Source organism: Pavona decussata, unplaced genomic scaffold (genome assembly GCF_977016875.1).
Source record: "Pavona decussata unplaced genomic scaffold, jaPavDecu1.1 SCAFFOLD_244, whole genome shotgun sequence".
Lineage (NCBI taxonomy): Eukaryota > Metazoa > Cnidaria > Anthozoa > Scleractinia > Agariciidae > Pavona > Pavona decussata.
Window position 1 is genome coordinate 2,209,605 of NW_028145649.1, and position 27,803 is coordinate 2,237,407.

At 39.1% G+C, this 27,803-nt stretch overlaps 3 protein-coding genes across 5 annotated transcripts in view; 1 reads left to right on the plus strand and 2 right to left on the minus strand.

The window, feature by feature from the left end:
- Positions 1 to 1,157: 1,157 nt before the first annotated feature.
- Positions 1,158 to 15,597, minus strand: LOC146457401 (monoacylglycerol lipase ABHD2-like). Its single transcript, XM_085091982.1, has 8 exons — positions 15,421 to 15,597; positions 13,583 to 13,766; positions 11,981 to 12,149; positions 7,935 to 8,118; positions 6,477 to 6,677; positions 5,924 to 5,993; positions 5,108 to 5,192; positions 1,158 to 4,144 (listed from the first exon to the last, which is right to left on the minus strand). The coding sequence occupies exons 1-8, from the start codon at positions 15,576 to 15,578 to the stop codon at positions 3,975 to 3,977; spliced, it is 1,221 nt and encodes a 406-aa protein (XP_084948108.1). The 5' UTR covers positions 15,579 to 15,597; the 3' UTR covers positions 1,158 to 3,974.
- A 3,448-nt stretch (positions 15,598 to 19,045) lies between these two features.
- LOC146457402 (galanin receptor 2a-like) lies at positions 19,046 to 26,958 on the plus strand. Of its 2 annotated transcripts, XM_085091978.1 has the most exons (3): positions 19,046 to 19,790; positions 25,314 to 26,246; positions 26,441 to 26,958. In XM_085091978.1, the coding sequence occupies exons 1-2, from the start codon at positions 19,357 to 19,359 to the stop codon at positions 26,233 to 26,235; spliced, it is 1,356 nt and encodes a 451-aa protein (XP_084948104.1). In that variant the 5' UTR covers positions 19,046 to 19,356; the 3' UTR covers positions 26,236 to 26,246; positions 26,441 to 26,958. The 2 variants fall into 2 exon arrangements, with proteins under 2 accessions (XP_084948104.1, XP_084948103.1); XM_085091977.1 differs by having other exon boundaries at positions 25,314 to 26,958.
- LOC146457403 (uncharacterized) overlaps positions 26,360 to 27,803 on the minus strand; it is a 28,568-nt gene continuing 27,124 nt past the window's right edge. For both annotated transcript variants that reach the window (XM_085091985.1, XM_085091984.1), the window contains exon 4: positions 26,360 to 27,236. In XM_085091985.1, the coding sequence (XP_084948111.1) occupies positions 26,912 to 27,236 (325 nt within the window). In that variant the 3' untranslated portion in view covers positions 26,360 to 26,911. The remainder of the gene's footprint in view (positions 27,237 to 27,803) is intronic.

Below are 27,803 nucleotides of genomic sequence, written 5' to 3' on the forward strand. Positions count from 1 at the left end.
TTCTTTCTTTCTTTCTTTCTTTCTGTCTGTCTGTCTGTCTGTCTGTCTGTCTGTCTGTCTGTCTGTCTTTCTGTCTTTCTCTCTTTCTTTCTTTCTTTCTTTCTTTCTTTCTTTCTTTCTTTCTTTCTTTCTTTCTTTCTTTCTTTCTTTCTCAAGGTTTACAAGATTACTATACCTTTATTCCCTTCTTTCTTTACAGTTTTTACTCGCGAACGATGGGGATTGCATCGGAAATCCACAGCGGTAATTTCACCTCTACCAAAGCTGGAATAAATATTGGGCTTTCTGCTGACTGAAACGACTGAAAGCAGAAGGGCTCTTACACCAGGCGAAACTCGAAATTTTTCTTAAAAAAACCGACTTAAGATTAAGAAAACAAAAAAGGTTTTGTTAAGGTTGTGATAATGTGCACTTTTCTCAAGATATATGCTCACGTGTTAATGTGTGACGATGCAACCTCGTTCCCAGGGCTTTCGCTCCCAATTTACAACGGAAAAGCACTGGAAACAAGGCTGTGGCCGGGCATGAGTTTCCTTCCAGTTTATCCGTCTAGTAACGGTGCAATCGTTTCACTTTTTTAGAAAACGAACCTCTCGCAACTGCCACTAAATGTTTTAGTTTGTTCAATGAAGTAAACATGTGGATAACACAAAAAACGGTTTAACATCTATCAATGTGGGTTATCTGTTGCCCGAGGACAACTAACTTGGCCTCAGAAACCAGTTTTTGCAACAGCTTATCTCCTAATTCACTGATGGCTTTGAAAATAACCTGGGTAGCGAACGTAATTGAAGATGGGGTATGGGAGCGAGAAAATGGGGAAAAAAATGGTTCACTGGGAAGAAGGGAGAGGGAGGCCGCCACTGTTTCCAGCCCACCGATTTTCAGACGTACATTCTCTGACTTTTATTGTTTCCCTGTCCTCTTCCCTATCATACTAACCACGCCGGCTATGTGGACCAATATTTGCTCAAGAAAGCGCCAGGGCGAATATTTCCTATTGTTGGGTTTTTAGACGTCAATAAATCGGGAATTTGCCAACACATGGTTTTTCGTGTTGATGTACACCTCGTAATCAGGCCAGAATTTTTTTCAAAAATTTGTCAAGTTGACATATCGAACAGAGCCTATCACTAACATTAAAACGACTGCGAAGATTATTGCAAAAATACTTTTTAATGTAATCACGTATAGCTAGAAGAACTACCCTTACATTGTAAATTAATCCCTTCCATGTATGCAATAGCCAATTTTACATTTTCACTATTCGTTGCTATGTTAAATAAACCGCAAGTTCAAATAAAAGGAAAATAATTAAATAAATGTACAGTAACAATGTTGTAAAGATGATGAATAAAGAAAAATTCAGTGTCGATACTTACAATTCACAATTTAAGCTGGTGCAATACACAAGAAAACATTACAAATACAAGGAAGATATTAAAAAAAGTTAACACATCCCGTGAGCGATGCATTGGCAAATCACAAATCTTCCTCTGGGCCAAGCGAGAACAAGGGTTTCCGAGGCAAGATTTCAAACCCCTTCTCTCCCATAAAAGCCTTGATCTGAAACTCTCTCACGTGTTCTTGTGTCAAGTAGCATGGTATATCTGCAAAGTTTTCTCCCGCGGCATGTCCCATGAAGTTCAAGTTGAACTTCGTGCAACATGTCACGGGTAGCAATTTTCCCCCAAAATTCGTGATGCAAAGCGTATAAAGGATACCCTTGGGAAATGTCCCCGAACACTTTCTCGTGTGCAGACGCCATGATTTTCGCCTTGCTCCAAATTCCTGCAGTATGTACAACACGCGATTTCTCTCGTTGCTACATGTGAACTCTATGCCTCGTGAATTCGTGTTCGCCTTGGCCGGGGATTCACAACTCTTTGCGTAAACTGTAGCAAACTACATTACTCTAATTCAAAGGGTCAAATTTCTTCAGACGTAAATATCAGTTCATTGAATTCTCTTTTTTATCAGGTTATAAATTTAAACTGAGATCTAATAAATTCGTGTAGGCAAGATTGTCTGAAAGCGATGGCATTCTTATCTAAATTTCATATTATTTATTTTTACCTTTAATTTGCCAAAGATACTGTAAATAGTTACAAAAATAGTTACTTTGAAAATCTATTAATATTGAATTAGTTCAATTAGCATATGAAAGTATATTGAAAATACTGGCTGATGATTTAAAATATCTATTGATTTAGAATGTACAAATTTTATGTAGAATAAAGAAGTTAAGGCTCACAATATTTCAAAACTACATTGCAATTCAAATTGTTATCGCCCACTTTTACAACGATATATTTTGGTGAGGCCCAGCTTATGCATGGCCTGTTATTCGCGTCCAGTATGATTCAAATTCTATGTAGATCAGGGCTGAGTTGCTCGAAGCATGGTTAGCGCTAACCATTGGTTAAGAGGTATTAAAACCTATAGGTTGTCATGATATTTAACCCGGGTTAGCGCTAACCATGCTTCGAGCAACTGGGCCCAGGGCCCAGTTGTTCAAAGCCTGATTAAGCTAATCCTGGATTAACGCAAACTTTGACTAGAGTTAAAATGCTAATCAATAAAAATTCTTTCAAAAGATTTTTGGCCCTCAGTTTTCACTTCGACTTTCCCTTACCTTTAGCTCGAAATTAACCTTTAAAACCATTTTTAACCAGCGAAATGAAAACCTCGATTAACTTCTAATCGTGGATTAGCGTTAATTCGGCTTTCGAACAACCCGGCCCAGTTGTTGTTTACAGTAATGATATTAATTAGTCATGAAGCCTCGAAATCATGCTGTCAACCTCGATGTGAGTTTTGTTAATATATACCATGAGGCTTCGGCAGATTAAAACAGAATTACGGTTGTTGCGCGGGAAAACGCGTGCGAAAGGGTAGCATTGTTTCTCATAAGTTGAGAAAGAGGCACGAGTTTTGCTAACCAATCACAGAGTGTGGTAAAGTAAAGCCAAAGCAATTACTTTCGACACTCAATTGAAAACAGCTCCAAAGGACAAATGAGTAATAAGCTTTACTTTGAGAGACGAATGACCTGCGAGCCGAACAGAGTGCCGATCAACATCGATATTCTCCTACTTTAGCTCTATATATTTCTTAGGGTTCTAGTTCGGAGAATTTCTTTCAGCATCAAGACATTTCATCTTTATAACACTGATCACTTTCTTCACTCTTGTGAACTCCACGTGAACATTTTGGAATTTCAGAAAAAAATATTATTACATTTGCGAATGGCAAAATGTGCTCCTCTTTAAATTATTCTTCCCTCGACTGTATTAGTATTATTATTTGTTTTTTTCTATTTTACATTTTCTGTCAATAACCTTACTCCATTGTGAGTATTGCAAGTATTGTTCATTAATTATTCATCAAAGTTCTGACCAATCAATAGGTAGAATTAAGTCAGGTGTACACCTCTGTAAACCCCAATGCAAATCAATGAATTATTAAACAGTAGAAACATTGACTTTTGATACAGATTTCTACTGATTAAAATGCAAAACACAATACGTTTAATTTACTGTTTCATTTCACAAGTACGATAAAATATTCGTGTCCGATCTGTATGGGCTTTACAACGTAAACGCCATTACAGATCTCCCGCTCATATTTTATGTAGTACTTAGAAATGTTAAGGATGATAAGACATTTTCACCTGCCAAATTTCAGTTCAGTGTCATTCAATTTGTTAAAGTTATCTCGCCCTAAACCCAGGCCTTAACCTGCTTGAGTTTTGGCTATTTTCACGAATTTGAGACCAGAACTTATGGAGTGAAGTTATTCCTCGATATCTGGGTATTTTGACGAATTTGAGATTGGAAAGGAGCGAACTCATTGCTAGCTTTCTTCACCAGTTTGAGACCAGTGAGGAGTGAGCATTGTCATTATTAAAAAAATTATAAAAATGGAGAACTTAGATGCTGGTAGTTAATGAGATTTACATGTAAAGGACAGTTTCATAAGGATGAATCATCCTTACCATGATTTGCTTTTGTAACTGCTATAACGTACTGCATTAAAGCTTTGTCCAGCCAAGTCAGAGGGGCAACGGTGAGAAGTCCGCCTTCGAAAAATCCAAGATGGCCGCCGTGATGAGTAACGACAAATATTGCTGATTCGTTGCATTCTGACAAATAAATTCAAATTGGAAAGTATTTAACCACGGACAATTGGAAAGGATCAGAGAATTCAGTTAATGTATCATTGTACACAACCTCTTGAATTTCTGCCTCCACGTTTGTATAGGTGGCTGTGTGACTAGCCCTAAACGAGAGACTATGTAGGTGAGTTGATAGAACTGCGTAGCGGGACATCACGGGTTTGAGTGAGGCCAAAATACTAACCTGGGCCTTGCTGTTCAAAGCACCCTCTGAACAAATATGGGCTCAGATTTTTTTTTTTTTTTTTTTTTTGGCAAGATTCTGATAAATTGATACCCTGCGAGCAGAGGCCCTTCGATCTTCCTTGATAAGTCAAAGAAAGTCGAGGCGGCTCGCAGAGGTCCCTTCCTCTTCCTGACTTATCTAGGAAGATCGAAGGGGCCTCTGCTCGCAGGGTAATAAATTGAATGAAAGTTTTATGTTATGTTGTCTCTTTATCACGTGGTTAATTTTCCGGTTACTGTGATTTGGGCGAGGCTGTCGTGGGCAAATTAACCGGTAACCTTTAACTGTGTAGCTGGGCGAGGATGTTGTGGGTGAATTAACCGGCAACCCTTAACTGTGTAGCTGAGCGAATTAACTGGTAACACTAGAGTGAGTAGCTGGGCAAGGATGTTGTGGGCGAATTACCCGGAACCCTTAAGTGTGTAGCTGGGTGAAGATGTTGTGGGCGAATTACCCGGTAACCCTTAAGTGTGTCGCTGGGCAAGGATGTTGTGGGCGAATTACCCGGTAACCCTTAAGTGTGTAGCTGGGCAAGGATGTTGTGGGCGAATTAACCGGAAACCCATAAGTGTGTAGCTGGGCGAGGATGTTGTGGGCGAATTGACCGGTAACCCTTAAGTGTGCAGCTGGGCGAGGATGCTGTGGGCGAACCGGTAACCCGTGAGTGTGTAGCTTGCAAACATTGAAGTAGAGTCGATACTTACTGACATGGTTATGTGGAGTCTCAAACAACTCTTCAGGGACAAGCGGGTCGTCCAAGGCATTTAAGAGAAGAACGGGGATTTTAACCTACATAAACATGAACAAAACAAAAAAGTAAAGTTCTCGATTGAACAGGGTGCTAGAATAGGTATTAGGTGCTGGAATTTGGCCATACAACTCTTCGGGGACAAGTGGGTCGTCCAAGGTATTTAAGAGAAGAACGGGAATTCTAACCTAAATAAACATCAACAAAACAAAGTAAAGTTCTCAATTTAACAGGGTGCTGGAACAGTTGTGGAACACGTCCTTTGTCCACTGATGCTCCTTGGGTTTCAGAACCCTTTAATAAGAAGATGAGGCAGAAATTGACCCAGATTGTAAGAACACGTAGTAACGGCATGCACGTACAGGTGTATGTCAAAGAAATTTCCTGGTCACGCTCATATCGGTTTTGAAAAATTCTATACCACGTAACTTAAAATATACCAAAAATACTAAAAAAGAACATTTCAGGTTCAAAACAAACAAACAAACCAACAAAAAAACATTCAGTTTTTGTTCAGCCTCGTCCGAAAAAGTTGGACGTTCTTACAAAAGGAAAAAAGTGTACATTTTCTAAATTTCATGGCGAAGTGAATTCTGCCCTACGTTAGACAACTCGATTTCGTTAACAGCAAACATCCGGATCTACAATTCCTAAGTTGCTTTGATATGATCCTTGTTTTCATAAAGAGGTTCACAGCAACTCGGAAGTGGACTATTGTCTCGCAGGGACTGAAAAATGCATCTTCTTCAGCGGACCTGAATTGATCACTTACCTGGTTAATGTAATTACAAGAACTGTTGACTGCATAAAATTCATCCAAATGATGAAATCCTGCCATTTTTCTAAAAATTGTAATAATGAGGAAAAAGATAATTGGAGCCAGTTATTTCAACAGAGTCTAACTTAGGCCTAGGCCACAGCTTAAGACAATCAGTGGGCCTCCAACTCTGTTTATAAGTGGTTTATTTTAAGTAGATAAATAGTTTACTAGTCTGGGATGCAAGCCTTCTTGTTACCGTCGGCAGTAGACAATATTTAAATACGATTGTTGGCAAAATTGAAAATGACTTAGAACGTGGTTTTGTTAAACACCGTCTGAACTCTCTTTTAATAACTGACCCTGAGATTGCTTAAGGTTACTAGTTGGGGAAGTTCTCCTAGAAAGCATATTCACTTCAGCCTATGGGGGGAGGGGGAGGGCTGAAGTGCCCCGCTATGTGGCGCTCAACGTAAGTAAAATGCGCGGGAGTTGCCTGAGGGGGAGTGGGGTGGGGTGGGGTGATCGCACCTGGAACTGACTGAGACATTGTCATATCTCGACTTACTTGGTATAAACTTCATCAAGTTCTACAAGTGAGGAAGACGAACGCACGTGATGAATGGATGATTTGTGCCAGGGCGAGGTAAAGTTTGGGCCTTGAAATAACACCCGCACATGGCGATCAATGACGCCCTTCATAGTCTGTGTGATGCCCCAGTTGTAAAAGCGCCGAAGGCCGTCCCACTGATGAAGAAGCGTTTTTGCCCTGTGCAGGTAAAAAAAAAAAAAACGTTAACGAGGTGGCCGAGATTTTTTTTCCTTTCCTTGTGTGTGTCTCCCATTTCATTACTTGGGCTGAACAGTGCCTTGTAAGAATTTCATGCGTTCACTCTATAGCACTTAAACATACAGTGCAGAGTTGATTCTCTTATCAATAATTTGTGTCCTTAATGCTAGAGGCTGCTAGAGGCATAACATTCATTTGTACCCTTCACATTCACATTGCTGCAATTACGACCATAATCACCCACGATTTGATCCCATCTGGGCTTGTAACTCAGTCGGTACAGCAACGGACGATCAAATCCGAAGGTCGTGGGTTAGATTCCCGCTTAGGTTAAAGATTTTTCCCCGCCTCGTGCGATCTTCCATTTCGTTACTAGGCCTAACACTCAGTGAGAAGTCCATGGGTTCACTTTAAAATGCACTTACTGTGCAGAGTCATTTTCCTTGAACCACGATTGAAGCAGAGAAAGACGGGATTAGCGCAGCATACGGGTTGGTTAATACGTGTATGTAGTCAGAGAATAAGAGAGAGAGCTTGTTGATAACGAATTTTATAATTTAAGAGCGGTACTTTAGAAATAATGCGTGCTTTAACCGGAAGCCACTGAAGATCTCTCAAGACAGGAGTCATATGATCAGATCGTGCTTATCCCCAACAACAGGCGTGCTGTCGAATTCTGGACCCAGTTGTTAAAGCCCGATTAAGCTAATCCTGGGTTAACATAAACTTTGATTCAAGTTTAATGGCTAATCAATAAGATTCTTCTAAAAGATTTTTATCCTTTAGTTTTGACTTAAGACTTTTCTTTACTATTAGCTTGAAGTTAGCTTTTGAAAACTTTTCAATAAGCGAGATGAAAACCTCGGTTAGTTTTTAATCGGGGATTAGCGTTAATCGGCTTTTAACCAACCGGGCCAGTCACACGCCTTGGTAAGGCACAGTATAGATTACAGTACATGTAATTCAAACGTGACACAACACATGCATTAATCAGCATTTTCAGGTGGTCTCTAGACAGGTACCTCAGGAGAGCAATTGATCATAGTGACAATGTACCTCTCTTGCACGTCAAAGTGATGTGGTGGCTAAGATTGAGTTCCTTATTGGTTATGACATCGAGGTTGAGATGAAGCCAGGTGAGCTCTTACAGCAGGTTATTATAAATACCATTTATAAATTATTTTCAAATGGTCATGTACAAGACTAGAAAATTTATCGATGCTGGCAATCTGTTACCTTAAAATGTCATAACCCTGGCAAACAGAAATCCCACACTCAAACAATTCTTGTCTGGATGGCTCTTCACCGAGGTATTTCATCAGAATGTTTGCTCCCATTGAAAACCCAAGGCCAATAAGACGCTTGTGGTTTAGAACAGAGGTAAGATGGTTCACTACAGCTGCAAGCTCTTCTGTTCCACCTGCAGAGGGAAATTTAACAACTTACTGTACATTCAGGACCTTAAGATTGCATTTATTTAGGTTACCAGACTTAACACATGGGCATAGACCAATTTCGATATATTTAAATTCTAGCTTTGCCATGAGGCTTAGGGTGCGTTCGATTGACCCTATTCTGGAATAGGAATACATACAATGATGACAAGAAATCCCTTATGGAAGGTTTTGTAGTTACTGGAGTACAAAGTCGCCATGTCAGCGAAATGTTGCAGAAATGTCTTCTCAAATTTACTGAAAAAGGGAAATCCAGCAGGTACTGTACAGTATTCCACTTATTCTTACTCTGGAATACGGTCAATCGGACGCAACCACAGGGGAATAAAACAATAGAAATTAATTATTCATCTTTGAACCTCAATGTGATTTCTGTTGTTTTATTCCCCTAAGCCTTGCAGCCAAGCTAGGATTTTAATATAATTATCTAAATTGGTCTATTACAACACTGAGTAAAATCCAAGTTTCACTTAAGGAAGTGGTCAAAACTACTATACTCGAACAGGACCCACCAAACCATGAAATAGATGGTGGCCTCTGCCTGCGCACACCCCACTCCCACCTTCCTCAACCTCAAAAGATGGTGTCTTTTTTGCATAGCCACCCCTTTTAATCCAGCAGTAAATCAAAGGCTCCTGTGAGCCAACTCGTGAATGCAGATGACACATAGTAATTGCAATTTAGACGGCTACGGAAACTTCCTCAAAAGCTAAAAGAAATTATATCTTTGCCCGATTATGTAACGAAAAATGACCATTCTTGTACTATTAAAATGATTGTCAAATTATTCTGTACAGATTGAATAAGCCGATTATTCTGATGCGCCGATTAAAAAATATCACGTGTTTTTTTTATTCAAAGTTTATAGGAGCACGCCATGTGCAGCTACGTCATGCAAATTCGTGTGATAGTCCGCGGCTACTGGATTTCGCGATCGGGCTAGTGGATTCTAACCATCACTTGCCCGATGGGCAAGTGAAGTTTTTTTGGGAATTAAAATTACAAAATTACTGTAGGGCAAGCCGATCTCACAAAGGGAAATATGTTCAACAAAGTATCGCATTACGATTCATGCCCGACATAAATGCATGAAATTTTTCCTTTGGAGTTCAGTCCACGCAATCATCAAGTAAAAATAATGAACTATGACAAGCTCTTGCTAAATAAGAATTATTTATCGACCGCGTCCTTTTGCTTTCCCATAAATTACCAGTTGTAAATTTCGAAAATGAAACATTTTTTCCCTTTGAAACCTCTATGAAAGCTGACAAGATCTTAAAAGTGTTCATTTCACCAGAAATTTGCATAATTTTGTTTACGACGTCAATGATGCGTGACATGGCACGTTCCGCTTTCGCGTGAAAACTGACAAATTAAATTATTTTTTAATTAAATTATTTTTAAATTAAATTATTTTTAATTCTTGAAAGAAACCGCACTTCGTAGAAAAAAACGAAAAAATCCTATAACTTTGCTCAGATTCAACGAAAAATCCCCATACTTACACTAAAATGATTGTCAAATTATTCTCTACATAATGAATGAGAGAATTCTGACGCGTCGTGAAACAAATTTTCACGTTTTTTTTTTTTTTCACTAATTGAGTTTACGACCCTGGACTTTCTGAAAAACTGAAAAAACTTGAAACTTTGCTCAGATTGAACGAAAAATCGCCATTCTTGCACTAAATGATCGTCAAATTATTCTCTACATATTGAATAAGAATTTCCTGATGCGCCATGAACAACAAATGTTCGCGTGTTTTTTTCCACTAATTGAATTTAAAACTCAATCACTGCGCACGCCCGAAAGTTAACGACAAAACCGACTGATCGACTGATCGACTGATCGACTGATCGACTGATCGACCAAGTCGAGAGTCAGCTATCGCTATAACTCGTTCATTGCGCATGCGCGCATTCACGAGTTAAAAATGACAGTGAGATTCAAACCTCACTTTTCTTGTGTATCTAGCAATGCTGACTCTTGCTAGCTGAATATTTCTGTGTCAACTCAAATTTTAAAGCCAATAAAATTTTGTCTGCAATGCCACTAGATAGGTGGTGTCTTCGATAACCCAACAAACTTGTTATGACCAGTTCCCTTACAAATAGACATATGGGTAGTCAGGTGCGTAGGAGGGGGGGTTCGAGGGGTTCGAACGGACCTTCTTTGAAGATCAATAATGGCGGAAGAAAACCGGCTTTTAAATAAAGTTCCTGTGGTCGAAATACATCAACCAAAGAAAATAGATATAAACCCGTTCTTTAGCTTTATGTCTTATCCTTAGTAAAAATAAAAATTGTCAAGAACCCTTCGAGATTAATTTTAATGACGTTTCATTTTTGCAGTAAAACCGCATCCGCCCGAAAAAGCCATAGAAAAGCATGCTTTGTGATACATTTTGTTCTCTGAATGCGGCATTGTTCTGGAAGGAGATTCACTTCAAACTTAATAGTTCAAACCTTAGTGCGTTTCATGCGCAATTACGTACAAGTTCGCCTGAGAACATTCACTTGTGAATATGAACGTTCCATGAGCGCAAAGAGGAGGTTGAACAACTACATGAGGTGTACCATGGGAGAGAGTAGGCTGTCCGCCCTGGCTCTAATGCATATCAAATATGATATGCCTGTCAATCTTGACGAGATAGTCAATTTGTTCGAAGGCCTACACCCGAGAACGATGCAGTTTACCAGCTTGGTGTATGACTATCAGCAGATTGAATAGCTATCAGAACTTGACAGGGCGCGGAATGTACATTGAACTTTCTTATTTACAGTAAGTTGAAACAATTATGCTGTCGAAATGACGTATATAGCTTAAAAAGCTGCTTGCTGTAAAACAAAGTTGTGCTTTCCCTAAAATGGGTCTCAAAATGCAGGAAATGAGGTTTCTGGGAACCTAGATTTTCAAAAATTTCCGGGGGAGCATGCCCGCCGGCGGATTCCCTAGTAAGAGCACCTCTGGGGCTCAGCAAGATTTGGGGCTCAACGAACACCCCTACCGAAACCTTAGCTACGCGCCTGGTAGTAAACATGGACTGGCACTACCTACATGTATCCTAAAGAAACTTTGTCTGGCCAAGCCACCAGGAATCACATACTTCATGCAACACAATTGTATTAGATTATTGAGAGAGGTTCAGAAAGGAGATTCAGAAGAAGACATCAAAAGCCAACTTGGAAAAGCCAGAACAGCATTCAATAAGCCTGGAAACATACATGTATGGAAGAGCAGCCAACTGAAACTGACTACTAAGCTGAAGATCTTTATGTCAAATGTTATTGATGTTCTACTACATGAGTGTGAAACGTGGCGTAATGACTAAGAACGACGCGACCAAGCTGGAAGGCTAATAAAGATCTATTGGCCACTGATAGTAACCACTGAGGAGATCCATAAGTGGGCTAACATCAGCGTCATCTGTGAGCAAATCTACCGGCGGCGCTGGAGGTTCATTGGCCACATTCTCAGAATGGATGCCAACCAATACCCCAAGAGAGCATTAACCTGGGCTCCAGAGGGAAAGAGAAGTCGAGGCAGACCAAGAGAGACCTGGCAAAGAACTGCAGAGAAAGAAAGGACATCCTTGGGTTTTAAATCTTGGAGTGAAGCAGAAGTGGTTACATGTGACTGTGTAGCATGGCAAAGAAGAATTCCCGGTCCATTTCTCCCAATGGGGTCTCAGAAATAAGTCAAGTACGTGTAAGTCATTGAAAGAGTAAAATGAAATAGGCATTTATATTGACCAATACGTCTACATGTATTTTTCCTCTGTAATGTGAAATAATTCAATGAGATCAAATGTAATTCAGTTTAACTTACCATATATAAATATCCTAGGTGTAGACAAGCCTTCCTTTTTCTTTGCGCCCAGGTGATTAAGAACAGCAACTCTAAAACCTTGATGCATGGCATAATCAGAAAATGTACGGACATACTTTGTCTCTGTGCAGTTGGCAATGCCAGGAACAATGACAATCGTGAGCAGCTCCTGAATAAAGAATTTCCTCAAAGTTAGCTTAAAGCAATATGGAATTGGCATGAATAACAAAATAAAATCTTCATACTTTGAAAAAAGAGAAACTTTCTCATTAACAACAGCAGAGATGGATCCTTGACTCTAGATCTTATAAACCTGGATATTCAGTTGTTAGCACCACTCCAAATTAAATTGTGGCAAAAGTAAATTCTGCAATGCTAATGAACCGTGTCTTGGGTTAAATTTGTGTGAGATGACAGATGTTAGACTAATAATTATTTTGATTGCATATGGTGCATTGGATATTATTCTGATCAGCTGGTTGTTTCAAGGCTGTAGCTTGGTCTCTTCATTAATTGTCATGTTATAATTCCTAAGACCACACATTGCCCTCCTCTATCAATGCATACAGTAAATTTGTACCACATTTTAAGGGGAGGTGGAGTGGCCGACTGCTTAAGGGCGCAAGACTTGTTAACTGGAGGTTTCAGGTTCAACTCCTGCTCTAGCCACTTACTGGTCGGAGTTGTTTCTCAGTAGCCACGAGTTCAACTCCTCAGCTGAACTTGTAAATAGCCAACTGGTCTGCCTCCTGCCATTTGGGATTTTTAAATCTGCTCTGCTGAATTTCGATTATTAGCTAAATACACCCCATTATAAACAAAGCAATATTTTACATTATTCAAAAAAAAAAAATTGGTACTGGCAAGTTCACCAGACCTGCACCCGGCTTTCAAAAGCTCTATTTTCACTGGAACCTGATAACCTGCAGACACTGTTTTTAGGGTTGGGAGCATGGTTCTGTTGTTCATTCTTTTGTTCTCTTGACCAACCACATGCACATTTAAGACATTGCAAATGGTGCAGGTCGCCCAACCAGACTGGGGAAACCTAGTAACAAAATGCTAGAGAGTTTTATTTTTCAAAAGGTAAGCTTTTAATTTAAGAGATGATCTGGTATCCCATCGAGGGGGTAGTGGTAGTACAGAACTCTAAGTCACTTTATGCTGGGTATCCTGTGATGGACTAGCACCCCATCCCTGATAAAAAAAATCAATACTGAATAATGATTCTTACATGATTCTCAAACCATAACTTATTTGCAGCGATTTGAATTTTAAGGAAAAAATTTCCACTTTGCACAGTTTCAAGCAGAAGCCCCTCCAATTCTGAAGAGCCAGCTGCTAGAGTCCTACAAGCAACTGCAGAGATGAAAAATGTTGTACCCAGCAGGCAGTCACCATTAGAGATATTCTGGGTTGATTGGCTGCCCTGTGACAGCTCGATATCTTTCACTTGTACTGTTTTAATGCAAAAATCCCATGTAAAAAATTCCACCACCTCAGAGACTGACTCCAGGCAACTAACCGCTGGCGGTGGGTACAAGACTGCTAGAGAGGAGAATTAAGGCTAGCTGGAAGCAAGCATAATCAAATGTTCCATACCTGATTTTCAACTGACAAGGAACTCTTGGCAGGTTCAAAAATTTCATAGGTGACTACGGTACCATCAGCCAGTTGAGTGCTGTGTAAAGTTCCCTTCAATATTGGGCATGATCTGCGACCAAAGCAGGCTGCTACAAGAGTCTGAAAATGACCACTTTTACCCCAAATCAATGGTGGATAATATCTGTGAATCAGTAAACAGTATTTTTACTACAAGGCTGACCTGCTACCTGAGAAAATGTTTTCTATCAGGCTTTTATTCATTTTAGCACTTTAACATGCAATTAATGCATGCAGAGTTAATTCTCTGATCCATGATTTCTGTCATTAGTGCTAAAGGCCCAGCATTTATTTGTACTCTTCACATTTACACTACTGTTCCAGATAACTTTCAAAGCTTCAAGTGCCAATGAAGAATTTTAAGGGGTCAATTGGAGTAGTTCTCTCCAAATCTTCCTACGTTTACTATTCATTTTGTTGGGTCAAGAAGCCTTCTTCTCATTTTTTTTTTTTTTTTACCTGAGGTCGCCCTCCCTTATATGGTCACTGCACATTGCTGCAATTACAGTGTACTGTACCACCATACTACCCACGACTTGCTCCATCTGGCTTCATAGCTTAGTTGGTAGAGCAATGGTTGATCAAATCCAGTTGTGGGTTCCAATTTCCCACTTAAAGGTTACACTTTTTTCTTTGCCTTGTGTTATTTCCCATTTCCTCACTAGGGACAATGAACAGTGGGAAATTTATGGGTTCATTTTAGCACTTCAGCATACACTGTAGAGTTAATTCTCTTATGCATCACTTGTGTCACTAGTGCTGTATGTAGCAGCATAAACATCCATTATTTTTTTTCTATTAGTGTCTGGCGACTTTGTGACACCTGCTGAAGTTCAATGTGAAATTCCCATAATCTAAATGTAAATCCCTTTAAGCTTCAACATTATCATTCATCTTCTCCTAACTATTCCCTACTTAGTTTTTATGGCACTATCTGGGAGAATTTGTTTAAACATCACTTGAGACTTTTTGACTGAACACTGCATGATCATTTCCTTTAATTTTATGGACTGCGCTTTTGATTAAATAATTATATTGTAAGAAGAGCCCTGAGTTAAAAGTCACCACTACTCTCTGCACATTTTAAAATTCTAGTATTTTTATTAGCCACCTGGAGCAGATGCCATCAAAAAGTCCTTGAATAATTATGCCAGAGAGATATCAAAAAATTGTGTTAATTTTTCCGTAAATGAAGATGAAAAACCCAATTGAGCTACCTTTAAATTTGTTTAGAAATTATCTCACTGGGGACAAAGATAAAGATATTTTTAAAAGTCCCCACAATGCAACAAGAAACCCCTGTTAATTATTTTAATTTGATTCCAAAACAGAAGAATATATAATAATGATTCTTTTCGTAAACGCATTTAAAAATATTTAAAAATTTTTTAGTGGTGTTAGGTACTGCGCAGCGGGGCTGTAGTACGAAACTACTCTGTTTTTCTGTAAGCCCTATCCTTGAAAACGAGGTACGTTTTTAGTTCTGGCAAAGAATATTAGCTGCTTAACTAAGCTCACATTAATTTTTAAATGCCTCAAACATCTTGACCCGGTTTTAAAAGCATATATTTGTCAAATTACAATCGAAAATAGTCTGGACAGCAAAAGGCTATGCCATCTACGAAGTCCCGAAAATGCTGTATTGAGATTTCTCCAGGAAACTAAAACAAATTTTTAAACATCGAAAGGAGACAAAGAACATTACATGATAAAATTCTGTAAACGTAATTAAAATTGCGTCCTGTAGCTAAATTAAAGTCGTAATTACGTCAACTTACTTTTCGAAAAGTATGGGACATGACTTTAAGACTGCGTTTGTTAATGGACTCTTGGATGTGAAAATCTTTGGAACACGGGAAGAATCTGTCAGATTTAGGATACGAAGAAATAAAAGCAAAACCACAGCTGCCAAAGCCAAAACAACAAGGCTCGCCATTTTGCTGCGAAGCTTTCGAGAATGCGGAAAAACTTCAAGAAACATGCGCTGATCATGTTCTTGAGATAACGCAATCCCCACAGACATGTCACGGTCCGTGTCACGGGCCGCGGAGTAACCTGCGATCTTGCGGGGTTTTTTTATTATTCTTGTTTTATTTTATTTTATTTTATTTTTATATTTGATAATAAGCGTGTTTCAGGATTTTAAATTTCGCGACGTTAATGAATGCCCTACTCCCTGGGCATTGAAAATGGCCAAATTTCCGAGTATGCACGTATGCCTGGGCCGGAGGAATGTTGAAGGTTCGAATTGAACGGCAGCATTATATAACAAACTAGTTTAATAATTGTCTTCTCCCCCGTGAGGGATACCCTCCCTGTGAGGAGGAAGGTTGTTTTTACCAATCAGTACTGAATGCATGTGGGAGACAATAAATGTTTTCGTGCTGTAGTCATTGATATGGCTAAATTGTCGGCATAAACTATTTCCGTTATCAGGGTAATTATATGACATGTAATATCATTATAACTTGGGCCCAGAAAGATGCAGCATAAAACCGCGGAGCCGTTCTTTGTGTCGTCACGCAACGCTCCTCTGGGAAGCATTGCGTGACGAGAAGACAGAAACTGACAGCTGCACAAGGGACAAGAGTATATGGACTATATAGCGTTTACTTTTTGAGACTATGGGATGTGTCCTGGGGTATTTCTGAGAAAGAATCGCCTTTTAAATAGAATTTAGCTTGAAGTCAGTGGATCAAGAACTTTACATAATTTGCTAAAACAAAAACGTAGAAAATTTGTCGAATTTGTTGTTTGTGCTATCTTGGCATTCGACCTAAAGAAAAACGGCTGTATAATCAGATAAGAATACTGCGGAATTCGCTGCGGGTGAAAGATGATAATACCATGTTGACAAACTTGCTGAGACTAGTGAATTATTTGTTAAATTAACTATTTAAAGTGCTGAGAGAGACGGCAATAAGAAACACAAAAAATAACCTTGTACCCTACTGATACCCTCGGGGCTATCCACACTGAAAATAGGTGGCAGTACCCGTTTTTTAAAAATGACATAAATGTTCTTAAATAACATACATATTCTATGCTGCAGTTGTTGTTCTCAGTTCAATATTTTTTTTTTCAACAGAAACTTACAGAAAATATGTCAATTCATTGTAAATTGACATTCCGCCTTTGGAATGTCAATCTTCCAATCCATTGCACATTTCAACTGGGCGTTCAATATGGCTCTCCTCATTCTGTTATAATTGTATCAATGGGGACATTAAAATAATGGTTCAATTTTGTTAAAAATAACCCTACCAGGGCACATGCAGAAACTAGAAAAAACATGTTTGTCTGCGGATGACTTGGCCAATTTTTTCAAGTTCCTCCGGCTGTGAATTTGCGAGAAATTGCTAAAAACTGATTCTAGTTTATTCTTCCCCGGAGAAATCATTTCATATTTCCCTTTCTAAGAGCAATTTCACGTTAAAAAAGGGGTTCCTTGTATGAATATTTGACCTGTTCTGGCCAACATACCGCAAAATCTCTGTTGCAGTACCCCCTTAAATGATAACACTCAGCGCAAATTCGTATCCGCAGATTTAAAATTTAGAGCCAACACCATAAAGACGGTTTACTAGTTAGGGGAAATATCTAAAATTTGCGCAAGTTAAAAATAATAAAATTGATATTTAGTAAATAAATTAATAAACTGTATCCCTTCAGGCGAATGGTTTTGATCTTTTGGAAGATAATGCCCAAGGCTGAAAGCTTGTCAGGGAAATGAACATATGACCGAGAAGCGAAGTTTTGGAGGAAACTGTGAAATTTTGAAGAGGGCATCATCACTCGACATATAACCAAATTTACCAATAAACCGCAAAGTGGTTTATTTTTCTTATAACCCTCCGAGTAAATTTCTGAAAAACATAGGCGCTTTATTAAATCACTGTAGAAAAGACAGTAAGGAAGCGATGGCCACGACATGTTTGCAAGCAAATGAATGCACGTAACCTAACTAGTAGTCTAGATTTTATTACACTGTGATTGGATTATATACAACAGTTCGGCGCCCGATTTTGCACGTACCACGTGACCCGGTTAATTTTGCCCGATCAGAGTAAAATTAAATGACTGCTAGTAGAGTAGTTGATTCTACTGAGTACTTACCGTCTGAGGATGAAATTCAAAATTGTGACAGTCGAATAAATGAAAAGCGTTAAAACTACAATCTTGGACAGATTAAAATGAGAAATTAATCCCTCCCCCCCGCAAAAAAGAAAATCAATGATGAATTCGCGCGCAAAGCAAAATGCGCCATTTTTCCATCAGTGAAATGGGGGGGGGGGGGGGGGGGAAAGGAGTGGTCTTAATTTTTCATTTGATCTGTTCAAGATTATAGCTTAACTAGTTATATGGACCTGAATTAATATTTTCTATATCAGATAAATGAGTGAGCTAAATTAACCTTGAAATCGAATCATGTCGGAATTCACTTGATATCTGTTTAACAACATTTTATTTTCACAACCTTTTGCCCTTGAAAATCACTTATGTGTATTGAATATTCTTTTTAGCCGAAGGTCAACAGCATTTTTTTCACTAAATTTTAATTAAAGGCAGTCTAAACGATATGGCATTTAGATTGTCCTGACAAAATAACAATGCTTAATTAATTACTTCGCCGTTTCCGGCTTGGAGAGGTATTAAATTGTTGTTGAGATAGTCTGCAGAACGAAAAAAAACAAAAAAAACAAAAAACAAACAAAATAGTAAGCTTGTCAAGAGCTTGTTGAAGAGGTGGTAATTCAGACATAAGAAAGAGATAGCAATAAAGAACAGTTTGGTAACAAGGAACTGAAAGATTCTTAATTCTATTACCCTTTTATCAGAACCCGAGCGAGTTGCCACGCATTGTATGGTTACATACTTGAAAGCGTCTAATTATATTATCTGAGAAGTATGCGGGGTTACCCTTAATTTTCTTTACGGATTTCAATAGCTCTTGCTAAGATGTGATCTGCTTTACCCGCAAAGTCATAATCATTGTACTGTGCAAAAATACTTCTGGCATTAACCGAGGCGCTGTCCTTCATCAGTCCAAAATGCAAATTTCATTTTCAATATAAAAATCAGTTTTCTCGATTTCTCTAAAAAATACTTAATCTTTACACCCCTTTCTTCTTTTTTGCAAACGCTCTAAAAATAACCCGAAAACTCTGTGTGATGCTTAATTTTTGAAACCGTATTCCTTTAACTGACAAGCCAACGATGGTACTTTGAATTGTGCCGGAAGAGAACTTAACAAGATAATAAGTATTAAGGGTTTAAGGTGAGAAAAATCTTAGGATTGGTGTATTGCCCCCTTAAAAGGAACTTCTAAACGTCGGGCTAAAAGTTTGCTTTGTAGGCACGACTGAAATTAGTTTGCATCCACGGAGGGGAACTAACTTACATGCTGGAAGCCAAGCTAATTTCCCCACCCACCCTACCCTGGATATAAAGCTTGGATAAGAACATGTTTGCTTCAGTACATAGCCGACTATCATTTAATTGTTTGCATATGTGACTGTGATTTCTGACCTCGGGCAATCAAAAGAAGAAATCATTCTTTCTTCGGCTTATCAGTCAAATCAATATGAAGCATTAACATGTAAATGCCATTGAACCAGACCTACGAAACATTTCACAAATTTTCACACTTGTGTCCTCTTTGGTACGTGACCCTGCCTAGAGCTGCAGTAAGTGGGTAACCGGCAAGCTCAAAAATGGACTTCAACACAAGCTTAACCCAGGAGGGACTTTCTCTTGAAACTAATTCATCTTCATCAACTCGTGGAACATCTCTCATCGATTCAAACCCATCCTCGGACACTTTATCCAGCGAGTCGACGGAATTCAAAACCATAAAGCTGATTCTTTATTTTGTTATCTTAACGTTCAGCTCGGTTGGTAATGGCTTGGTATTCTACTTGATCTCTTGCAATCGTCGTCTCCGGCAAGTGTCCTCAAACACGCTGTTGCTAAATCTAAGCGCCTGTGATCTACTAACCCCTCTCCTTAGCATACCATTCGATCTGGTTCTTGAGGAACGAGGATACGTTTGGCCGTACGGTGCGTTTATGTGTCGCGTTCTGTGGCCTGTGTCTACGCTAACTGCAACGGCTTCAGCGCTAACTTTGGCAGCCATCTCCTTGGACAGGTGAGTCGGTTAGTTGAGCCCCTAATGATTGCATTTTTTATCGTGATGGAAATTCCTTTTAAGAGAGTGTAGCTACTCCTAGTGTAATGAAGAACATAAAACACTTATTACAAAGAAGTTCTCAATGGTTCTCAGTGAATGGTCACCGTTGTACGGTTTCTAAGGTTTGGTTGGGGCGGTGAGAGATAAACACACGTAAACACCCACGCATATTAGGTGTGTAGGAGCATTTGGCTCTTACGTAACTAAATGATAGAATTCGGGCGAATTCGGGATATATCTTAATTAACTGAATCCCTGTACATGTCCCAGATTGGTTTGAATAAGAAAAAGGTCAAAATTTCGTTTTGTAAATTTACCATGAACGTTGAACAGAGTGACATTGCATTCATGCAAAACACCAAGAAGAAAAAAAGGCACAAAAGCAAGCGGCGTAGATAAGTAGTATAAGTTTTACAGTCACCTTTAATTCCATTAAAATGACTCACTACATCTAGTAAGCCTTTATAAAACTACTGCCGTTTCAGATCGGCAATAAAGTATCTACTGGAATTTAGCTTCCACGACTGGCCTCACCCACAAACTGTCAAAAAACAAGCAGTTTTAAACAGAGTCAACTATCAATTAATAAAACAGTGATACATATTTCAACATTTGCCTCAGGCAATAAAACAGTAGACAAACTGAACATCCGGTATACTGAAACATACTCCAATGAGGAATTTATGGTTGAAAAAACGTGTCCCTTAAGAGCTAGTAAAATCGGACCTCAGATCGTGTTTGTGACTGAAAAACGAACGTGTAGTTCGTTTTTACAGGAATCTCTGTTTTCTCGTATAAGCTAAGTGCAGCAAGCAAACTTTTGCCGGATGTTCCCTTCAATCAGTGAATAGGGCCAATCTTCCCCAGCTATCAGTTCTCCACAAAACCGCCAGTATCATGTATTCATTTCTCAGATGATTCCCCTGAACTTTGCACCGACAATTAGGTTGTCGGCTATAAGTGGTTTCCACTAACCTTTATGTCTGTGAGTGTTAGTTCGCAATAAATGGATCAGTGATACTGATCAATACTTTGCTGTCATGTACAAGGTAGTTCAACAAGGTAGTTCAAACCCTTGCGGATGAATTCCGGCAAAAAAGTGTTATAATAAGAAATCTAGTAGATAGTCACTTTTTAATAAGTGATGCTGTTTGTTTTTGTTTTTCGTTCAGTATCTAAACGAAAGTTAACTAAAAATTTGTTTTTCAAGTTTAGTTTACCTACGCAAGAGTTCAAATCCGCACCAGACTCTTTCAATCCATGCACACCTGATACACCTTAAATTTTTTGAGCTGATGACCCTCGACGACCGATGAATTATATCAGTTTCTAGTATTGTAGCAGTGGTATCCGAACTGATGACTTGTTTACAAGAATCATAGAAATGATAGCTTTAAGCGGCGTTGAATAGCTCATTTAGCACTTTTAGATATTTGCTTTCTTCCTCGGCGAGTTCAAGCAAATTGGAAATCTGAAAGGTGGAGGAAGTGGTTTCGTGCGCGTTAGATTTTACTAAATTTGTCAAGACTGGGTTGAATATGTAACAGTTACTTTGAGTGCGCGAAAATTAAATACTAGTATTTGAAATAAATGTGATGGTCTATTTCCAGTCTGGTGAATGAATGAGAATGATGTACGATTCAGTGGAAAGTGACACAGGCATACTCGGAAAAAAGAAATCCGAGTCGCGATTATACTAGTACATTTGCACTAGAACAGAATCGAGCTCAAGATTTGTCCAAAGTGAGGATTTTGATGTTTTCAAGCATTTATCTGTAAAATTGTTTAACATTTTCGCAACCCCCCACATCAGTGGAATTTCAGAGATCCAACCTCAATTCGCATCACAACGAATGCAGCTTGCAAACTTCCACTGTTTACCGAAATTGGCGTCTTTACGAAGATCTCTGCGTGCTCCTGATAGGGGCACTCGGATTTCTTTTTGCCGAGTATGCCTGTGTCACTTTCTAGAATAATACATTATTCTCAATACCAGTATCGGTACAGAGTATACCGGTATCCTTTTCGGTAGCTAAACATTCATGAAGATTGTGATGCGAATTGAGGTTGGATCTCTGAAATTCCACTGATTTGGGGAGTTGCGTAAATGCTAAACAATTTTACAGATAAATGGTTGAAGACATCACTTCCTCACTTTGGACAAATCTTGAGCTCGTTTCTGTGCCAGTGCAAATGTACTAGTATAATCGCGTGATCGGTCGACGGACAGACAGTTATTCTCGAAACTAATCCGGAAGTCTTTAAAGGCAATTTGTTAAGATTAATTAAATTTTTACTTTCAAGTGTATTATTACAATCACGCGCATTTGAGAGATTTTCCATTCATTCACGGAAACACAATTAATAATGAAAATAAGCGAGTAAACCGACGTTTTGGAGTCGTCATGATTTCATTTTCAAGGCCCGTTAAAAAAAAATGAGAGGTGGTGAAGTAATTTTGCTGGAAGAAATATAGTGGAACTCTCAAGTATTCGAACCGTCGATTTGTCGAAAATCGGGCACCAAAACTTGTTCCCTTGGATTTGCTCTTACATTTTAGCCCCGAAGTTTGGAAATGGCGATATTTCGAACCAAATTCAGTTTATCTTGCTTTTACACGTAAACCTACTTTGTTCTTTGATATATAACAGCTAAGTTCTTACAGTGATCCTAAGTGAAAGTATGACTGTTTCACTAAGTATAAATATTTCCGGTCTTTGTTTCAAATTCAGTTTTCTTGGGAAGTTCGAAAAATCTGTTTTCCACTGTAATATATTAAAGCATTCAAGGTGTCAAGAATTGACCGCGCAGAATATTACCTGAAAACTTAGGCGCGAATTGATCGCATGAGTCCGAATGTATGTCAGAGTCAGTCAGGCTTCTTTGTTAAATTAGTAGCATCTTGTGGATTAGACAATCCAGTTTTCTTTTGTGGGATTTTTAGCACGTAAAAACATGTTAGTCAGCTAAACTTATTATTATTATTATTATTATTATTATTATTATTATTATTATTATTATTATTATTATTATTATTATTATTATTATTATTATTATTATTATTATTTTACGCCTAAAAATTACACTTGATACAACCTGAAGCTGGACAAACGTCTAATGCAGCTCGCTCTTGCGTCCTCTAACGTTAGAGCAGTGCGCAGGAAATACTGTTGGCAACGACGACAGCAAAGGCAATGAAAACGTCACCTGAATTTCACTTCTGCTACTTCGCGATTATTTCAACTCGCTCAACTTTTACAAAAATAGCTAACTTTCCAGGAACCGAATTTGTAGAAGTGGCGTAAAAGTTGAGAAGGAAAATGAAAAATTCACCGTCGTGCGTTCACGTTCCGTCTCCACAAAACCTTAAATGTGGTCATTCCACGTTGTTGTTTTGCGGAGGACGGCAAAAAATGTACCACAATGTAAAACCTATTGTTTCGCGGCGTTGTCGTTGCCGTCGCCGTCGTTGTCGCCTAACCTCCTTGGTCTAAAAGTGTGCACGCCACGAAAGTCATATGACCCATATGTTAAGCGGGGCCGTACTTAGGATTTTATGTCGGGGGAGGGGGGCAAACCCCGCACACCCCTCACAGTGGTTTCCCGTATACAGACAGGGTTTCTAGTTGGACGTTTTTGTTTTCACCCATACATTGAAAGTTGCCTCTAAGACCTTTAAAGAAAACAAATCACACTGAATTCACATTGAAGAGAGGTTTTTTTTTCCAGTCAATTAGTCGATTTTCCTGTGAGTTCGAACCAATATAGCTGCAAGCAATAGCTCAGCAAACTCAAGCACAATGTCAGAAAAAAAGATCAGTTTTCCTGGCGGGGGCAGCTGCCCCCTTGCCACCCGCTATGTACGGCCTGGTTAAGGGGGCATTCTGAGCGAATTTTCAAGAAACAAGATGTGATATAGAAACGCAACTGATATGCGAAGGATAAGAATTGAGCACACATGCCGTGCACAACTAGACTTTCTGGCACCACGCAAGAACAATACGTTGACCAGGGTTTGATAATTAGGGTTGATGGCGGACTGGTTTTTTGTTTTTCGTTTGTATTTGTCATTCAACTAATGAGATTTCTAAACAGTTTTAAAATTTCAAACGAAATGTACAACTGCGGGACCGTCTCATTTAACATCGATCTACAAATTAATAGAAGCATTTAGTAAGTTAAGTAAGTTAACAAGATTTTCCAGAGAACTGATCTTAATGAGAGTAAAAATTGGATGTGACCAGACTTCCAATAAAAAAATGCACATGTAGTATACACGTGAAAAAAGCTTTATTTACCTCATATTCTCGCCCCTGTTTATTATCCTGCAAATTGTGACTTTACGTCTTTGATTGAATTAAATCCTGAATTGTGATACTCCCCCTGGGTGCCGGGGATTTTTCTTTTTACTGCCGCGCTCCCGGAAGAAGAAAAACCCTCTAGCATCCCGAGAAGAATTGTGACCTCATTACACAGAGTGAAAGATTGTATGAGGGGTGAGCTTAGCTGAAAAAACAACAACTACAACAAACAAACAAAACACAAAAACGCAAGCAAGCAAACAAGGCAACAAACACAATCAAGAACACGTCTCTTAACGCCTCAATCGGATCAGCTAGGTCATCGGGTTAAGAGGGTTTGATCCTATTTCGTAAAGCTCATTACCCAAAGTGAATGTTATCTTTTTGAGTTAATGGAAACAGTTTTCACGCAGTTGAGATTTCTCTGGATTTGAGTTACGCACTGCCTTCCAAATCTTGAGATGTTATCTTAAGTTATTTGACCTTGTGTTAAATAACTACTTTAAATGTGCCAATTTAATTTCTTAATTAATTGAAACAATTAAACTTAACTTAATTTATGAAAAAGCTCTTCTCAGATACATGTAGGATTTCTCCTGAATTTGAGAGGTATAAGGAAACAATTCGGCTTTTGCCCTGCGGAGACCACGTCCCTCGGGGTGCCGGGATAGTTTCCCGGGCGGCAAGCGCAAGAAAACGTCAAACAGCTGGGATTTTGGGTGCAATACCCTCTCCTCTTCTACCAGTCGCATAGTGGCGCAAATTAACTTACATTTCATTTTGCATCAAGAAATATGGCTAGAAACTCTAAAGCGCGATCGTGTAACTGAAACCAGCTGAGATCTACTAAACTCTACTTTCCTGTGGTAGAACAGTTTTCAATTGAGTGTCGCAAAACCAAATCCAAAGTTACCACTCTGGCCAATCACAACAGACACAAACAGTGCAATGAGCCAATCAGAATCGAAGCAAAGCGCGGGAAAACGAGTGGTGCAAGTCACTAATGGTCACTGGTTGACAAAGTGGGGCGAATGTTGTCCGCCAAAACAGGCGTAGAAAAGCAACACTCAATTCAAAACCACTCTATTAAATGTCCAGACATTTGTGCATTATATTAAGTCTTTTTTAATTGATGCGTTTTTGCAAACTTTTCATTTTACACAATTGTTTCTTTTTGCAGATTCCGTCTACTCATGCATCCGTTCACGCCAAGACTCACGAAACCACAAATCAAATTCATCATAATCAGCATACACCTGACCTCTTTGTCTATAATGGTACCTTACGTCAATTTCTTAAAACTCCAGGACCACGAGTGCCTGGAAAAATGGCCTAAGCTGGGATACAGACAAGCTTACACATTGGTGTTATTCATGGCGCAGTATGCACTACCTCTTTTGTTTATGTCAAGCATGTACGCTCTCGCCTTGATTAAACTTTACAAGGTCACGAGCAACGCGACTCAAATGCGGATCGTAGAATCCCAACACTCTCGGAAGGTTTCCGCGAGTTCTCGTACAATTTCCGCTAACTCTCGGAATGCTTCGGTGGTTTTTCGGAAAATCTCTATGAGTTCTCAATTTACCGTCGAGGCGACCAACGACTCTTCGGGATCTAGCAGAGGAACGCGGATTCGTCGTCTGAGTTCACGAGTAGCTTACAACATGAGGCACGGTTGCGAACTGGAGTCCAACGTACGCGTGACAAAAATGTTCATCGCTATCGTTGTGATTTTCGCCATTTTCATGCTTCCTAATCAAATAGTGTGGTTGTGGATCGATTTTGGAGGTGGACAGAGGCACTTTCAGTTAAACACCATTAAGATCATCTGCTGGCTGTTCACATACACTAACTGTGTATGCAACCCTTTTATTTTTATCACCTTTTTCAAAGACTTCAGATCGGAAGTACTAGCATTGCCAAGAAGACTTTGGAAAAGACCCTCCAGTTTCCGTTTGAGTATTTCAAGGTCGAGTGGGGTTCCAACCGAATATTCAAGAGATATTCCTCCTGCCTCTCCAGCTTCTCCAGTTAGCATTCTTTCGACTCTAAACGAAAACGGTGATATGGCAAGTGATTGCATCACTGATTGCGTGACTTAAATGTCACGCAAGTAACCTTACCAAATAGACCATAAGAAAGGCCCAGTTTTCCTTCCAGTCTTCAAGGTCGAGTGAGATTCCAACCGAGAATTCAAAAGATAATCCTACTGCTTGTCAAATAAGCTTTCTTGCGACTCTAAACGAAAGCGTCAAGTGATACGGCAAGGGATTTGCGTGACTAATTCCGTGCCTTAAAGTCACGCAGATAACAACAGTTGAACTAAAAGTGACACATGTGCATAAGACATAATAATAACCATAATTAATAATAGTTAAAATTTATATAGCGCAAATTACATGGACATGATCAATTGCGCTTTACAAAGATAAAAAGGATTGTAAAAGAAGTACTCTAAATTTGAGCTGTTGAAACTTCAATCGAACTGAAACTGGAAGAGCTACAGTCAACTCCCTTTATTGCGGACACCTCTAGGACCTCCAATTAGTGTCCTTAATAGCGAGGGTCCGTTATAGCGGAAATTTGTTTCAGTCAAACGTCTGTAATTAATTTTTTCCCGGGGATTTAGTTGCTGTTCGTATTATCGGGGTGTCCGTAATTGCGAGGTGTCTGCAAGACAAGAGTTGACTGTACCTCTACCAGTCGAAATATTGTCCACAAAAGTGTCCTTTATTTCAAACGTCTCCATTGTTCAGATTATTCTTCAAGGCTTTTAATTTAAATTAACCGTAAGCACAGCAAAGCAATTAAAAGTTTAAACATTGCGCCTTGGGAGAGTTTGTCACAACACGTACTTCTCATAGCAATAAAATCTGTACCGACAGTAGCTTTGCTTGATTCACTTGGCAAACTGCTTCCTGTTGATCCAATTTTTCTCACGGATAGCGTGGTCACCGTAGTTGGAGGCTGGTAGTGATTATTTTCGCAGAACGGGTTATAGCCGTCAAATAAAACATTCAAATAAAGCGAGCGTGAATTCTTCTTTGCTGGGCACTCTTCTTCAAAAAGTTCTTTAATGCAGGTCTTTGCTTTTGAAAACTCTCTGCAATAAGAAAATAATAAAAAAAGCGATATGCAAAAATACCGTAAAATCCCGGTTACGCTTAAAGGTACATGACATTGACGAGGATAAACAAGACGAAAATGAAGAGAAAAGCCTTTATTAACTTTGTGAAGTAGAGCAAAGATCAAAGTCTCATCTTGTTTTGTTACGTTCCGGTTAGAGATAAAGTTAGATTTTCGAATTTGGTCCTCTAAGTGAAATAAAGTATGTTTTGTTATCAACTTGTTTCCAACCATTTTTTTTTTATTCCCCGCTAAAACCCCTTTACGAAATTGCATAATCCTAGGGCTTAGAACACTGGGCTTTCACGGCATCATATTCTTTCCAGTGCACACAATACGCAACACTCATACCAGCGCCCGGTCAATCCGGACTTAAGGATGGTGCCTACTATAATTGTTACTGCGCATACTTTCTGCGCATCTCGAGATACTCGGGTTTCCTGTGGGTTGTGCTTACTAATACAGGGATATTTTTGCGCGGTTTAAAACTATTCGGGGAAAGCAGAACGTAGGAAGTGCTTTTGGTATCCAAAAAGAAAATTGG

Excerpts from the sequence above, each read along its gene's own strand:
- LOC146457401 (XM_085091982.1), bottom strand. The coding sequence starts at position 15,578 with ATGGCGAGCCTTGTTGTTTTGGCTTTGGCAGCTGTGGTTTTGCTTTTA. Across the intron at positions 6,678-7,934 it reads CAGGGTTATGACATTTTAAG|GGCAAAAACGCTTCTTCATC; the intron begins GTAACAGATTGC and ends TTACCTGCACAG. Across the intron at positions 5,193-5,923 it reads CTTGTAATTACATTAACCAG|GTTAAAATCCCCGTTCTTCT; the intron begins GTAAGTGATCAA and ends ATGTTTATGTAG.
- LOC146457402 (XM_085091977.1), top strand. The coding sequence starts at position 19,357 with ATGGACTTCAACACAAGCTTAACCCAGGAGGGACTTTCTCTTGAAACT. Across the intron at positions 19,791-25,313 it reads GCAGCCATCTCCTTGGACAG|ATTCCGTCTACTCATGCATC; the intron begins GTGAGTCGGTTA and ends TTCTTTTTGCAG.